At 38.7% G+C, this 16,546-nt stretch overlaps 1 protein-coding gene across 4 annotated transcripts in view; it reads right to left on the reverse strand.

Moving 5' to 3' along the window:
* Nucleotides 1-16,546, reverse strand: part of srgap1a (SLIT-ROBO Rho GTPase activating protein 1a) — a 94,129-nt gene that overhangs the window by 9,101 nt on the left and 68,482 nt on the right. For 3 of the 4 annotated variants that reach the window (XM_054775372.1, XM_054775368.1, XM_054775371.1), the window contains 8 exons: nucleotides 15,068-15,095; nucleotides 12,699-12,804; nucleotides 9,950-10,010; nucleotides 8,591-8,668; nucleotides 8,316-8,450; nucleotides 6,907-7,012; nucleotides 6,594-6,818; nucleotides 4,376-4,455 (listed from right to left, as the gene is read on the reverse strand). In XM_054775372.1, coding sequence (XP_054631347.1) covers nucleotides 4,376-4,455; nucleotides 6,594-6,818; nucleotides 6,907-7,012; nucleotides 8,316-8,450; nucleotides 8,591-8,668; nucleotides 9,950-10,010; nucleotides 12,699-12,804; nucleotides 15,068-15,095 — 819 coding nt within the window. Of the gene's footprint in view, nucleotides 1-4,375; nucleotides 4,456-6,593; nucleotides 6,819-6,906; nucleotides 7,013-8,315; nucleotides 8,451-8,590; nucleotides 8,669-9,949; nucleotides 10,011-12,211; nucleotides 12,246-12,698; nucleotides 12,805-15,067; nucleotides 15,096-16,546 lie in introns of all 4 variants that reach the window. The other variant, XM_054775369.1, reaches the window with a different exon arrangement.

The following is a 16,546-nucleotide window of genomic DNA, read 5'->3' on the forward strand; positions in this document are numbered from 1 at the left end:
TTTTCAATCAAAAAACGTCCTTCCTTGTTAGCATCCTATTCGCTAGATAATAAAATGGCAACCCGAACTTAGCTTCCTTACGTCGCTTGTCTACGAGGTCATCGGCGGTTGGCTCTCAAAAACACTAAACGCGTTTTTAGAGTTTTACATGCATAAAACAATCCTGAATGCATATAAATGACGAATGAAAGGGATAAATGAACATTTAAGGTTGAGCTTACCTTCACTGAAGTTGTTCCTAAAGACACGATGGGACAACGAGACGCCACTCAGACACCACCTTTCTGTTTTGCCATGAGTGATTTTTTTTTTTTTTTTAATTCAATAGTGTTTCTTACCTTCTTTGTCAAAATGCTGGCACTTGCAGCTTTGTTTGGCTCCATTTTAGGCTGTTGTTGCTGAGGTGAGAAACCCTGTTGATCTCAAGAAGCAATTCATGGCAAAACAGGAAGGTGGTGGTGGTTGATGTCGCTGCCACATCGTGTCTTTGAGAACAGTCACAAACAGCATCGCATCTTCAATGAAGGTAAAAGTAGCCTTAAATGTTCATTTATCCCTTTTTTTCATCATTAATGTGTATTTAAATGCATTTCAATTTTTTTTCCTGCACATAAAACTAGAAAGGTTTTGTCATTTTTGGCTTTGTGAAACGGATGAATTGGAGTTACATGATTTATGTGAAAAACTGTTTCGGTTAACGTCCGTTTCGGTTAGAGTCGGACTTTCTGGAACGAATTAATGACGCTAACCAAGGTTCCACTGTAATATGACAAGCTGTTTTTGATTTTTGAAAAAAAGTCCCAAATGAACTCAAACGCAGCACCTGCTGTCTCCTTTAAAGACCTGCCATATATTCATCCTCTTCATTATTATTATAACACTTCTGGTTAAGTCCCCGTACTTCTTTCACTGGAACAAACGTTTGCTCAATCACATTAAAAAGGTCCCGTAACAGTAATAAAAAAGGTATATTTGTGTGTGTATGTTGCCAAAAATCGAGCCTCAATGTCGGAATATAGACAGTTTAAAAATGCGTATAGTTGGCAGAGCTACAGGTTTTATTTTAAGATGTGTAGCAAAGCCTGTTTTTTAAACAAACGTGAACATGGACAAATACTGGGAGTCTGTCCGCTCACTCGTACTGCTGATGGTCCTGCGTAAAAAGGTACAAGCCAATGTGCACTACAGCAACACAGGTCTAAAAATAGAATCTTTGTTCCTCCCTGCCCTCCCTTCCCACATCTCACTTCAAGTCAGAAGTGTGGTCCCTGGACAGTTGCAGCCTTACCCAAACACACATCCTGTCGGTATACTGCTAGGATAGGAGGGGATGGTTGGAGCTTGTATTGGCTAGGAAAAAGCTTTTATATATTTTTCATGGGAGTATATGAGGGACTCTGAGAAATAGAGTAACCTCCACTCTGCACACTCTGACACATCCTTGGCCATCTCATTGATTTCTACTTTGCATCTCTTTTTGTTGTTTGGTTTTATAAAGCCTTCGCTAGCAGCCTCTTGCCTCACTGCGTTGTCGGGAAAGACGCACTGAATGTGACGTGACTTCAATGAAATGTGACAAGCTGGAATTTACTGTCTGAATTAACTGGGCTTAACTGCAGCGGACAGGCTGGTAATAAAGCCGACCCCTCATTGGCACATGGAATTTCTCCTGCTGCTGCTGCTGCTGCTTCTCTCTATTATACGCATTCAATTTTCATGTTTCAGTCTGCAAACTTTCATCCTTGTGCCATTTAACCATCCAAAGTTACAAACACAGACCGGGAGAAAAGTTGCACGAGGCAATGCATGAGACGTGATAATAGGATTTATTTCATATAAATAACTACAAAAACTTTGTTGTTGTTTTTTTTTTTAACCGCTTCTGTGTTAAGCAGAATTGTCCTTCAACGTGCACAAGCCAATAAAAACATTTGCCAGCAGGGGCATCAGACAGCAAGGACATCGTGGTGGTGTCCTCCTACAACGTGATATACAAATCAATGTGCCGGCTTGTTCAACCTTTGACCTTGTGGCACAATCGAGGGGCTTCTACAGCATCAATGTATTGACGGCGTGGGAGACAGAACACTAGTGATGTCAGCGCATGTCAAGTCACTGAGCACCGTGTTATGTCATTAGTCATCCTTTATGGTCCTTCTCTCCATTTCATTCCAGTAAGACACGATAAAAGGTTAGCATCGTATTACTTCGCTTCCAGTATGCGTGGCCCAATGTGACCCCAACAAGTCCAGATGGTCTATTAGACTAATGAGCTCCTACGCACTCCAGTCAGATAATACGACAAGGTATGACTGTTTGTATGACAGTTTGTCTCCTCGGCTGCAGGAGTCATCAGTGCTGTTCATTTATTTACTATGTATTGTGTAAAAAAACTAAGACGTCCACATCATCAACTTAGAAGCACAAAATGAATACAAACCATTAATCAGTGCGAGCCTGGAGTTTGTTTTCATAGCGGCGTCGTGTGGTGTGACAAATATGCACATTAGCACTCAGTAATGTCATCAAATCTTACCTTTATGCATATTCCCACACAGTATCAGCCTTTGGAAACAAATATGAGGTGACAGACGAACGGGAAAAGTACAGCATAAGTCTTATGTCGGAGAACACAACTATGGAGCGTTCAAGGACCGTTGAACAAAATGAGAAGGATCGCACAATGAAACGAAACAACAAATACTATAACTTCTAACTGTATACTATTTTTTAAATACAATACTAGCCTTTACTTCCAAAACTGTTATATGTGTACATAAAATCTGATGTCATTTAAAAATATATATATTTTTAAGTGTACTTTTTTATCATTGCACCTGAAAGTTTTCCACCTGGTCGTTGGGGAACCTTGATCTGTATCTATCACTATAAATGCTATTGTCTGAATTTTGACGAAAACAACAGAGAAATAACATGCAAATACTCTGAAGTTCACATTGTGGGTCAAGGCAAAGGTCATCTCATTTGCATATAGTTGTCCTGGATTCTATTTTTGTTACACAGTGACTATGCTGGTTACCATCACAACTAGGGGCACGAGAAATAATCATGGCGATGCGGACATTGCCGATTGTTAATCAATTCATAAATGTCAATAATCAAACAATTTATTTGTGGCAACCCGCCACAAATAAATTAATGGATGGGAAACACTGACTATCACTTGGGAAGTTTACACCCATTCAACCACCTCTTTGACACAAGTCAAAAGGAGGAGGAAGAGCGTTCCTCTTCAGATATCGATCGGAATTCACTAGACTTTGGTTGGCGGCTGATCGCTCTCTCCAGTGCTGGCATTGTGATCGCTTGCACTCACCCTCGTTAAAATTCATTGCAAAACTATAACTTTGGACTCATAGGCGTATTTTACAGCCGATGCCCCGTTAAAAGGGTTGCACGGAACACCTTCATTGAAGAGTCCACTGCTGCCATTTGTGAGCCATTGTGTACATGAGAAGCAATGCACTACAGTAACTGGTCATCCAGTGGAGGTAGCTTGATGAAAAGCTGACGTATGGCTAGGAACCAAACCACCTTTCCAATGTAAGCAATCTATTGTGCTTTTTATTCACACTAATCAAAAATGATGGAGGATGAGCGTATCTGAGGAGGTTGGTCTAGTTTTATACACTCACACCTTTTATTATCTTTCCTACTGTAATCTGAATGACAACAGCAAGATGTGGCCTTCTCATCTCAACTAATTCCGTCACTTTTTAAATCGGTACCAGACGTGGCATCTGTTTCACCACAGCTAAGGAACACAAGTCTGTTCACACATCTTGAATGTATTCCACTATTCCAGAGCAGTGTCCATTACTGCACGTCCTTCAAGTTCTTCATATTTTTCTTGGACACACGGGGAAGCTGGTTAAAAGGTGAAGAACAGAAACGAATCAAATGGGAATAAAACCTGACACCCATGACCTATACTATGTATGTTTCTTTAGAAATTAGTGGAACACCAAAAAAAACAAAGGAAGAATTCCAAAATGTGACCCTAAACCTAAAAACACATGGTTTGTCTCTGAAGGGGCTCAGTTAATGCTGACCAAAATGGAGAATAAAGGGAATGTGGAGGTGTTCTAAGGCCCCGAGGAAGAGGCTGAAACATCAGAATACTAATAGCCGTCCGTCCCTTTAAAGCCCAGTACCCTGGCTCTTCAAGGGCACTGCATTGAACAGGCTGAAAGGCGGGATTAGCTGCGGTGAGCTGGGTTTAACCCTGAGGTAAGCACATGTGACCTGCGTGGATAATTTGGCCCAACACCTATGGTATGAATATGGTGGTGCGCTTGACGTAAGGACTAGGACTAATGATTGATACTGAAATATACTGTATGTCTTTACTCACCATCCTCACTGGTGTGTGTCTCTGCCCCCCCCTCATTGTCCACTTCCTCCAGGGCTCCATGCTCACTGTAGGGACTCTCACTGTGGGGGAACACAAGCAAACAGCCATGTACTGTAGGTATGATGTAATAGTATCTATTCTTTCTTTCCACATCTAACCTGGACCTTTATTTACTTTTACCTTCATGTCACTAAGAAATAAAAAGTTTGTTCCCAGAGGAAGTGAAAACGGTGCTTATAATACGTATTCTATGAGGATTAGGTTCCCCATATGTGGTTTGGCCTCCTTTTCCTACATGGTCTCCCTCTGACATCATGGGAGAGCTGGCAAACACATCTCTGCAGAATAGATTACCCCCTGACTGTCTCCTCCCATGGTAACATGTCACCGTCCGCCTCCTTTTTTTTACAAGAAGCGAGGCAGTCAAGAGCACAAATCTCCCAAGGGCTTCATGCGCTTTGCTTAAAGTGTGCGTTCGTGCTGAGATGCGTGATTAGCTCTAGCCGAGGCGGGGGGGAACCTGAGAGCAGCGGGACACAAGCGACGAGAAGGAAACCCGGTACGCATCGCATATGTATCACCTCATCACACCCCAAGCAGATGGCCTCCTTCCTTTTGTGCTCCAGTGATTGTTTCATGCCACTCACCAGGTTCATCAAATGTACCGTGTGTCCTTTAACCCCCACCTTCAACATGGATCTACTTCCAGCGCCCACATGACATGCATTTTGACTCGTTGCCAGATGAACGTTTAACCGCAAGCCTTAAGAAAAAGTGTGACATGATTCTTCTCGCGGACCAGGGGTGTCCAAAGTGCGGCCCGGGGACCATTTTCTGTTTTTCCTTGGCCGCGGTGCATTAAAAAAAAAACTAATAATTTATTAATTTTGGTATTTTATTTTTTTCATTTTGTAATCTTTTTTTAAATTTATTTTTAATTATTGATTCATTTTTAATTTTACAAGAAACCTTTAAAAAAAAGCAAAAATGGAAAATTTTACAGGAATAAAGTCAAAATATTAAAGACAAAAAAGTCTATTTTACAAGAATGTCATATTACAAGGAAAAACAACATTTTAGTAGCGCAAAGCTAAAATACTGAATAAAGCTTTTTTTTTTAAGTGAAATATGAGAAACCAACATAACAATGAATAACATCATTTTTTGAAAATAAGACTCCAGAAAAAAAGTAATGTTATGAGATCAAAGTCAAAATATTGTGGGAATAAAGTCAAAATTACAAGACAACAATGTCTCAGAAGAAATAGTTGGAAATTGAAAAAAACAGCGGAAATGGGAAAAACAGCTGTGATTTTTTGAGAATAAAGTCAAAATATTGACAAAGCAGTCATATCAAACTAAAAACAGCAACAATTGAACATTTTACAGGAATAAAGTAAAAATATTAAAAGAAAAAAGTTGTAATCTAAGGAGAAAAAGTTTACTAGAATATTACAAGGAAAAATAACGTCATTTTTGTAGCATAAAGTTGAAATATTAATATTATTATTAATATTATTATTATCATATTTTTAAAAATTTGTTAAAGTCACAATTTTATGAGAAAAACAATACAACTAATAAAGTTGTAATTTTTGGAAAATAGGTTGTGCAAAACGTTACATTATGAGAAGAAAGTAAAAATTCAGAGAAGCAAATTTTTTTATGAACAAAGCTGAAATAGTTGGAAAACTAACAGCTCTAATTTTACAAAAATAAAGTCAACATAATGAAAAAAACAGTAAGAAAATTATAAGTAAAAAAGCTGCAGTTTTACAATAATAAACTCATAATATCACAAGGAAAAAATCTGTGATTTTAGTAGCATAAAGTTGAAATATTAAAGAAAAAATAGTTGTTTTAAGCCGTAATATTACGAGAAACACACAAAACAAAATAAAGTTGTCATTTTTGGAAAATTATGCTCAGGAAAACATAATAATATAGGCATAATGTCAAAATATTAGGAAAATAACATTTCCGAAGATTATTTAAAAATCTGTTTTTTTTCTTGAAATATACGTAAACAACTTCTTAGCATATCTACATGTGTTGCTTTATAAAATATCAAAGTGACCCTTGCATCCTTTCATTCTTCAGTATGGAAGTTTGGACCCCCCTGTCCTGGACAGTAAAGTTTAAATTTCAAAGCGTGTGCCTCATACAGTAAAACATTCCACAACCCATGTTGGTGACAACTCCAGTCTTTATACTTTACCAATAGTCCCCCCCTGCCATGCACTTTTCATAGACAGGCCCATCCAGCTCTTTGGCATCAGGAAAGATAGTCTCCTGGTGGATAATGATAGTCTTGATGATCTCGTTGACATGGGCCTGACAGGAGACCTGGTCCTGGCTCTCTGGTGTGGGCATGAGTGTAGGGCCAAAGCAAATGGCCAAGTTGTACGGGTCCATCATGTTCTCATCGCTGTACTGCGACAGGCTGGGAAAACAAGTAAATAAATATTGGATTATTTCAAAACGATAATAATAAAATGGGTGGATTTACAGATTAGTACTAATCAACTTACTGGTTGAGAAATGCAAAGAGGTAACGCATCACGACGAGTACTGATCTGGGAATGGTCAAGAGGATCTTCCGGATGTACAAAGCTCTCTCATAGAGGTTGTCCATTCCTACAGGAACATGTGTGGAAATATTTGAGAAAGTCCGTACCACAGGTAGGCAGATTCAAAACAATGTCCTTTATTGAAATCTTCATCGCTCCATTGTGGCACCTGTGGCCGCTTATTTTATTTGGCCGAGCAGCTGCTAAAAATAGCGATGTCACCCTCCAGCCACTCTGTAGCATCTGGGATACTTGTGAAGCATTACATCTAACTGAACACCTAAGATTCTGCACAACTCTTGGTCCCCCTGTAGACTCAAATAGCAGCTTGCACATGATCACCCACTGCCTGTGCACAACACTCAAGCAAAACATCCCCAGCACATATTCCGCAATGACAGACAGGAGTAGCTGTAACGCTGCTGAGAAACTCTCAACCAAGAGGACATGAATAGAAAACTTAGCTCATGTTGAGCTGGGGAATGTAAACAGGAATCTCCATCACTCGTCCTGCACAAGTGTGCTCAAGTACACCCAGGAACACATAAAACCCACACAAAGTCACACAGGGCACACACACACAAACACGTTTCATTGCCAAGCCACCCATGTAATATCCTGAAAGTTCAAAAAAAAAAAAAAAAAGACCACACAGAGAGTCACAAATGTAACTATTCTGGCCAGATACACAATCAGAATGTCACTGAAAAGAGGAGCCTCTACTGACAAAATGGTCAAAGCATTATATATATATATATTATTATTATTATTTTTTTTTTGGTGAAAACCCACCCCTTTTGTACTCAAACCAAACGCCTACCTCACTCACGGTGCAATCGAAAACAGCAACGTGGAACACATGCAGCACACACCATGTAACTGTACCACACGGACCAAGCGGGTATTGAAGTAAGTGCTGACACACTAGTGTACATGGACAATAATAAGCCCACGTGCACATTTCCCCAACAGGACGTTACCCAGCATGCCTTGCGGGTTATAAATGAGTATAAAATATTTATGCTACATTTTCTCTCACTGTGACTTTATTCTCCTAAAAAATTGTCTTTATTCTTGTAAAAATGTGGGGGTTTTTTGCCCATTTTTGCTCTCTTTAAAAACAATTCTTCTTTAATTATATTTTACAATGTGCTGCAGACCTAAATGGCCCCCTAGGCCGCACTTGGGACACGTGTAATTCATTGTAAATAAAGTATTATGTACTGTAGTGTCTGGTTTGCAGGTTTGCTCAGAGTGTCAAACGGACATTTTTATGGGCGTCTCAGTTACTCGCAGTTTTTCGCCTTTCACGGGAATCTACTCTATAAAAAGGTTAAACAGGAAAGCAATGGTAAGTGAAATCATCTTACGGACGCAGGAGAGCAGATCATTGAACCTCTCTTTGGGGAAAAGAGGGTTCTCCAGGCCACGGAAGTAGAGTTTAAGAACACCTGCCACCGAGTTGATGTCATGGTTACTCTCATCATCTGTCAGAGGGTCATTTCCTTTAACACAGAAACACGAACCGGTCAACTGGAGCGCACTTTTGCGTGGTAATTAAAAGCATCACATCCGGATCACATTTGTTCAAAATGCTTTGGGGGGGGAAAAAAAAGGTAAATGGAATGGCGCAGGCGTTGCGTACCTCTCTCAAATGAGTTCTTAATGTCGTTGACTTCCAGCTGGGACCCAGACACTCGAAATATTCCCTGATGTTGGAGGCCTGCACAGAGACACAAAGACTGTCAGGGGAAACCAACAGAAGGGCAAACAATCTCATACGTTTTAGCTCACTTCCTTGTTTTTCAAAGTCACATTTTCCTCATCACATCCTCCCACTTTCCTCGTTAAGGATTATTCAAGTTAAGGACTACTGCAGTGTCTTTAAACTAGGATTAGGATTTAACAACAGGTCAAGGTTCAAAGTGAAGCATAATTAGCCTGCTGTTTGTCTCCTTTTAGTGTGGGGGTGTCCAAACTCTTTCCGGCGAGGGCCACAAAGTGAAAAATGAAAGGATGTAATTTTTCCACTTTGATATTTTGTAAAGCAGCACATGTAGAAACAAATCTGCATCTCAGTTTTGTGATATTGGTGGCCCCTTTTTGCAGTTTTTTTTTTTATTTTCCAAATATTTCTACTTTCTCCTTAAATAATCTTTGTAAATGTTCTTTTTGTAATATTATGACCTAATTTCCATAATGTTTTGGTTTGATTCAATCAAATCAAACTTTTCCCACAACTTCATTTTCCAAAAATGACAACTTTTTTCTTTTTTTTTCTTTAATATTTCAACTCTGTGCTACTAAAATGACATTACTTTTCCTCGTAATATTCAGAGTTTATTCTCTTAAAATTGCGACTTTTCTCTGTAGAATACGACATTTTTTCTCGTAATATTTGAACTTTGTTCTTGTAAAATTGCAGCTGCTTTTTCCATTTCTGTTTGTTTTTTTCCAACTATTTCAACTTTCTGCTTATAAATTTTCTTCTCGTAATCCTGATTTTATTCTCATTATATTATATTATACTATATTATATTATATATTAATAGTTCTTATCTCATAATATTATGAGTTTTAAAAAAAATGTATTTTTTCTTTAATATTTCAACTTTATGCTACTAAAATGACGCTATTTTTCCTCATAATATAACATGTTATTCTTGTAAAATTCCGATTTCTTTCGATTACAACTTTCTCTTAATATTTGGACTTTATTTTTGTAAAATTACTGCATTTTAATCAAAGAAGTTTTCTTGTTCAACCAAGTTTTTAAGAATGTAATGCACACTCTGGACACCCCAGTTTTAGATGTATTTTTGTAAGGCAATTTTGTTTTCCATTATGCTTTCGTACTTTCATCAGCAAAGCATGCATTTCCATGCCTGCAACAACTTCTAACTTACAGTAGGTGGTAGTCAAATGAGACCACCTAACAACGCGGAGGGCATAACAAACAATATGTGGTACCGATGAATGACGAGAGAAACAATAAGAAACTCACCGTACAAATTGATGTAGCGAATACAGCTTTCAACCACACGAGGAATAGCTTGCCCAGAGTCCTTTTAAAGGTTGAAAAAAAGAGAGAAAGTTTGATAATGTCTTCATTTCGGCTGGACATACAAAAGCTAATCATGTAGGTGACTAATTCCTGCCTGTGTTTTAACATTTGCACCTTTTCACCGATTCATCGGTGTGATTGTGTTCGTAGAAAAAACACAAAATACAAAATATACAATGCATTATCAAAACAAAGCCACAAAAATGTTTCTGCAAATGTGAAAACACAAGTTCATAGTAACGACACACACAAACATGCACATCTTCTGTAACGGGAGTGTGTTAAGAGAGGAAGTGCGGATTAGTAGATAGCTTTCATGCTGACTCACACAGATTTGACACGATCAGCTGCAGTTAGCCTGCATTACCAGTATCTTGGTTTATGGAATATTGAATTCCAGCAACTGAGCTTACGATTGCTGGGTGCATGGCGGTAGTAACTCATCGTAAAGTCGTATATACTTCCCGTCTCTGACAGTAATCACATCAAATGTCTGCCTGAAGTGATGATCATTTATCATTCAGAAGGGAAGCAGCAGCAGCATCCATTCTATGAAGATACATTTGCCAAATGCACTTAGAAGCGGGCCGCACTCTTGTTCTGGTTCTGTGCCAGCCGCCACTGCTGCTGCTGGAGTCCCGCACAGAAAGGCAGCGCATGCTTTCAATGTGTTTACGGCTCTCAAGGGTATTCACATAGTCCGACAGAGTCTGTGCCAATACTGGGGCTATCAATTGTTGAAGTGGAGCTGATGCACAGCTCTGGTGCAGCAGGATTATGTAATTGTAGGCAGTAGCCTCACTTTTTGCTTGGGTTACGGTCCAAGACCACCTGCGAATGTACTTCGGGAACCCTTAAAAATGGCTATTTTAGACACTCTATTCAAGCCTGAGCTAGGTCTGTGGCGTTACTGTACCTAACGTCAATGGGCTTGAGGATGTGTCATCAAACCATACGCCACTCACTCATGTTGCAACCAAAAAAATAACGGGTACCGTGTGGAACACACAATGAAACTGCACCGCGCGAACTACAGTCGTTCCTCGGTGTATCACGGTTTTTAAAATATTAACAAATGATCACTGCTTTGTGGTTGAATACGGGCTATTAGTAGAAACAAATGCACAGTTAACCAAATTGTACATAATCCTGGCCTAAATTAAGCATTTAAGCATGAAAATGGCTAAATGAAAGAAGATACAAATATAAGGCATTCAGAAAACACGGTATGTAGTGTAATATCTGTGACGTTGTGTGCACCTTTATGGAAGTGATGTGTGTCAGCTCACTAGTGTTTACTGTGTTAGCTGAGTGTTAGCAGTGTAGCAAAGATGTTGTGGAGAATGCAGTGACTGGCGTGAGTTGTGTCCGACAGCAGCTCCTGTGTGAATGTCCACTTCATATACAGTATGTGTTCTCCACTTGTTCAAGAGACTGAAGTACATCGTGGGTCTCCCCTTAACCACAAACAGTATTCTACACTGGTCACTTGGCGTCAGTAACATTACTTTGATTGAGATAAAAGCCACTGCAGGAAGTATGCTGTCAGTGCTAACGTGTGAGTCTACTGTATGTCATCTTATTTATGTCTAAGATGTCTTATTTCTGTTATCATGTCTGCTACATTGGGTAATATGAGTGTAAAAGTTATTATAGAGGTGTTATTTCGTGTTTAGAGGGCTCTAATATTGTTAAAAGCCCGTATTTAGAGGGTTGTACACAGGCTTTCCATGCTCTAACAACAAAAATGTTCCATTTATAAATAAGGAATCCTACTTCACAGAAATTCACTTATCACTGTCGGGTCTGGAACCAATTAACCGCAATAAACAATGAATTACTGCATGCGTGCATCGAAATAAATGTTTACACACTAATATACAGATAAAACGATACTATTTTATATAAACATGTAACCCGCAGAGCATGCTGGGTAACTTCCTGTAGGGAAATCGTGTGTGTGGGCTTCCCAGCATACCTTGTTGGTTATACATTTGCATAAAATAGTGTAGTTTTGCACGTATATTAGCGTGTAAGTGTCTATTTCGAGATTGTACTAAACTGTAGCGTTTTACAGAAAAACCTTTGTAATCTGTCTGTGTCAGCTGATGAACATGACATACTGTACACACAAACACATCACGGCATTAGAGAAAGCAGGCAAGCAGTTGAGGCTCCCTAAGATGCTTCAAGGCGTCTAACCTGATGACGAGCATGTGAGTTCCGTCGTCCGCGGCTACAGACAGGCATTGCAAAAGAGAAAGAAAGAAGCAAGACCCAGATTAGGACCACAGCAGCTGCTCACCAAAGCTTTTGCTACGAGTGCACCCTCGATCCACTTTGGACTGGCATTGAACCAAAAAGAAGCGGACAGAACACGACGGTACTGGTCACCAGTTGTGGCAGTGAAAAGAGCAGAAGAGATACGCCATTTACTCCGCTCATCTCGCTAGTGACGCAACAAAGTCTAGTCAGCACTGATTTAATGGGAGCTGACCGAGACAAAACCTTTAGCCTTCTAATCTATCAATGCCACCGCTACACCTTGGGTGCAAATATTTTGCAGGTTAACTGAAGCTTGAGTGGTTTTGGGGGAGGGAATCCCGTGAAAATGGCCAGAAAGCTGGAGCAAGAGAGAGAAAATGAGGAGGAGGGAGCAATGTCGAGTGGGCAGTGCGGTAATCAGTACCTTGATATATGACTCCATATTTCCGTTAAATAACCTAACATTAAAAACAGAGCGGGGTCTAGCCCGCCGGGTGCCAGTGTGGGTTTTGAACAGCCCATTGGAATGTCTAGAATACAAAAAGTGCATTAGAAGGAGAAGAGGATGCAGTTTTCTTCAGCAATGTTACTCTCCAGAGTCGAGTTCCCAAGAAGAATCCTGTCTTCTGTCACGACACGGGACTATCACACACAAAAAGCGGTTAATAATAATCACTGACTTTATCTCCTGGTCATTAATGGCACGACATTGATTGGCGATTCAGTGAATGATTCTTCTTGGCTGCAACCTGCAGTGGAGCTGTTGATTCGAGGTGCTCCTCGTGCTACGAACGAGTTCTGTTCCTAGACCAGGTCTTCTGATGGGCATTCATTTGCGACCCATTTTTTTACTTAACTTTAATTTTTATAAATTTTTGTTTAAAATTTACATTTTATTTATTTTAAGGTTGAAGTCATTTTTTTAAAATAAATTTTTACACTTACTCATATTTTATTTATGTATTTTTTTAACATGTTGAAGTAATTTTTATTTTACTTTATTTTTTACACTTTTACATGTTGAAGTCTATTTTAAAATGTATTTTTTTAGACTTTTAATTTAAATTCACTTTTTTTATTGGTCATTTTGACTTTTTATATTTATTTATTGCATCATTTATTTATTTTTGAAATATTTTTTTTTCTTTTATTTAAGTCAAACCAGGCAAATGTATTTGTTTTTTTTTTTTAAGTCACCTGTCATCTTTTGAAACATCAATCCACATATCGTCATTCCATGTCCAAAGTGCATTTTAGAGGAAGAGAAAATATTGCTCAATTTTACTTATAAGTAAGTCAGACATGAGTTGTATATGACATATTTTAATCAATAACTTATGACTTGCTGTCTGCGACCCACTTTTGGGTCCCGACCCACCAGTTGAGAACTGCTGTCCTAGCCTGTGATGCAAGTCCAGTTTTAGCTTCAGTAGGAACAGCTACCTTACACCTACATTAACTCCTCAGTCACACACAAATGAAGGACATAAAAGTAATAAAAATGTTGAATACAAGAATTAAATGAAATCGTAATAAAAATATAGAACAAGTCCTTACTTTCATAATATTGTCCAAGGCTAGACTGAAGGAAAACCTCCTCCCAGTGCTCCTTGTAATGGCACACGGAGTCCATGAACCCTCTCGCCTTCATTAGCATTCAATCATTTTTATGTTTAATGATGGTTGCAACAGTCAAGCGGTTCGGACCAAAACGGTGGCCAAAATTGGTGTGCATTTTCACTTCCATGGTGATGGCTTTCCTTTTCCTTGGCGCACTGCCACTAAGGAGACATACAGTAATGTAGTGTAAACAGCTAACTAATAAGCAATGTTATTCTTCCTCAGTGTAACTTCCGCCCAGCACGAGGTACACGCCGCATCTTCTCAAATAATCTTCGAAACATTTAGACTTTGTTGCCATCATATAACTTTTTGCCAAACACAATTTTCCAAAAATGACGTTATTTTGTTCTGTTTGTTTCTCATATTACAACTTCAAAGATACACAGTATTTTTTTCTTTAATATTTCAATTTATGCTACAAAAATGACATTATAGTTCATTCTTGTAAAATTGAGACTTTTTTCTTGTAAAAATGACAGCTATTTTGATTTTCTTCTTATAAATGTTCTTCTTGTAGTTTGTTTGTTCCTATAATATTTTGACTTTATTCTTATAACTTTTATTCATATTTTTTGTTTACTTTTCATAATATTCCGACTTCTGAATATCCTGAAAAAATAACGGCTTTCCTTTTCAGCTTTATGCTAATAAAATGACACTATTTTTCCTTATATTACGACATTCTCTGAAAATTATGACTTTTACTCATCAGATTGCAACTATTTTCTCTTAATATTTTGATTTTAATCTTGTAAAATTTTCCATTTTTGTTGTTTTTTTTCCCAGGTTTTCTTGTTAAATTATATTTTTAAAATGTGCCACAGGGAAATAATAAAACAGCTGCATGCCGCAAATGGCCCCTGGGCTGCACTTAGGACACTCCTGTTTTACAACCATGGAATATCAGAACACGAGGAACACCTGTACGGAAATAGGAGTTCAGAAGAGACCCAAAAAGGTAATTTATTGATGTATGCGGCATGAATATTTAATGTGAGAAGTGGTCTCACTCTGACCTTCTGTTTTGAAAGTGTGAGTCGAATGTGATTATTGAAAAAAATATTGCAGACTTAAGAGTGTACGCAAGGCCTCGTCTCCTTTAACATGTGGACATGAATAGAAACTGTGTCTAAGTGCCGGTCCTGAAGTGTGCTGGGGTTTGTGCATTACCTTGTTGTCATGTAGTCGGCTCTGTGACCTGCAGACATAAAACAGAATGAAGATGCTTGGTGATCTATGAGGTCTATGAGGTCCTTGCAGAAACGTGACAGTGACAGTGACAGTACAAGTAAATGTCCAGCAGGTGCACAGCTGGACATGGACTTGTAGTAATACGCAAAGCCAATTTGGACATGCCGACGAAACCAAATAGCTTCCAAATGGGGTTTTTGTGTGTTCCGTGACCAGGATCTGACCAGTCTGAGTGAGGCAAGCAGTGCTTCGGCTCATTGCCATCAGTATGATTAGGAGGAATTTGGGAGACTTTTCCTCGTTAGCACGCAGTGCGATTACTTACCAAGACTGGCAGTTTAATTCAGACCACCATGTCTACTATTTAGCACAGTGACACACAGACACAAGATGGATTAGCTGAGGGTCCCACCAGCGTAGTACAAGTGAATACCATTGTAACAACTGCCACCCCTCTATTAAATTGCCTTACATTGCACTGAAGTAGAACAAATTCATCATTCCCTTCAACTCTGGGTTACTCGGTTAAAGTGAGGAATTACCATCTCGTAGTTGCGGCAGAGTATAAATTATTTGCAAGTAACGATGAGTCACATTCGAATACAAATATATTAATCCTTCGTTTATCACGACTAGACCATGATAAGTGAATTTCTGAGAAATGCATTTACGAATGGAATATTTTCATGCAGCATAGAAAACCTGGTTACCTTCCAAATTCAGTTTTTTACATGATTAGAGCCCTCTAGATATGGACTAAACACCCCTATAGTCACCTCTACACTCCTATTACTCAATATAGTATATATAACCAGAGAAAATAAGCCATTTAAGACATAAATAAAACTAATGCCTGTGTGTGTTATTGTAAATGTGTTCCCTAGAGGAGCTGAGTGGCAAGCAGACAGGAAGTACTAAGTGTCGGGGGGTCAGAGTTGAGTTCGCTTGATGTGGGTTACGGCCGCAACAGTAGCTTGTGTTTTTATTCAGGATTTTTATTAGGATCACAAAAATGCAATAAAAGCCTCACCAAACATAACAGTAACATTACTGACACCTAGTGACCAGTGTACAATACTGCACATCATTCACAGCTTTTTTGAATGCATCTTCTGAATGCCTTATATTTGTATTTTTACTTCATTTAGCCATTTTTATGCTTGAATATGCTTAATTTAGGGAAAAAAGTATAAATTGCTTCTATATGCATATTTTTTTTACTAATAATCGGCAGTATTCAACCACGAAACAGCAAAATTTATTAACTCATATATTTTTGAAAACCCGTGAGAGTGAAGCCACGGAATTCGAACCGTGGAGTGGCGAGGGACGACTGCATTTACAAAAAAATGTGATTTTATTACAGTGGGCCTAACAACAGAGTGAGGAATAAAAGTCAAATGCTTAACTGTGACAAAACAAGGACATTTCACAATATCAAGAAGGTCAGCAAGGGGA

Source organism: Dunckerocampus dactyliophorus, chromosome 5 (assembly GCF_027744805.1).
Source record: "Dunckerocampus dactyliophorus isolate RoL2022-P2 chromosome 5, RoL_Ddac_1.1, whole genome shotgun sequence".
NCBI lineage: Eukaryota > Metazoa > Chordata > Actinopteri > Syngnathiformes > Syngnathidae > Dunckerocampus > Dunckerocampus dactyliophorus.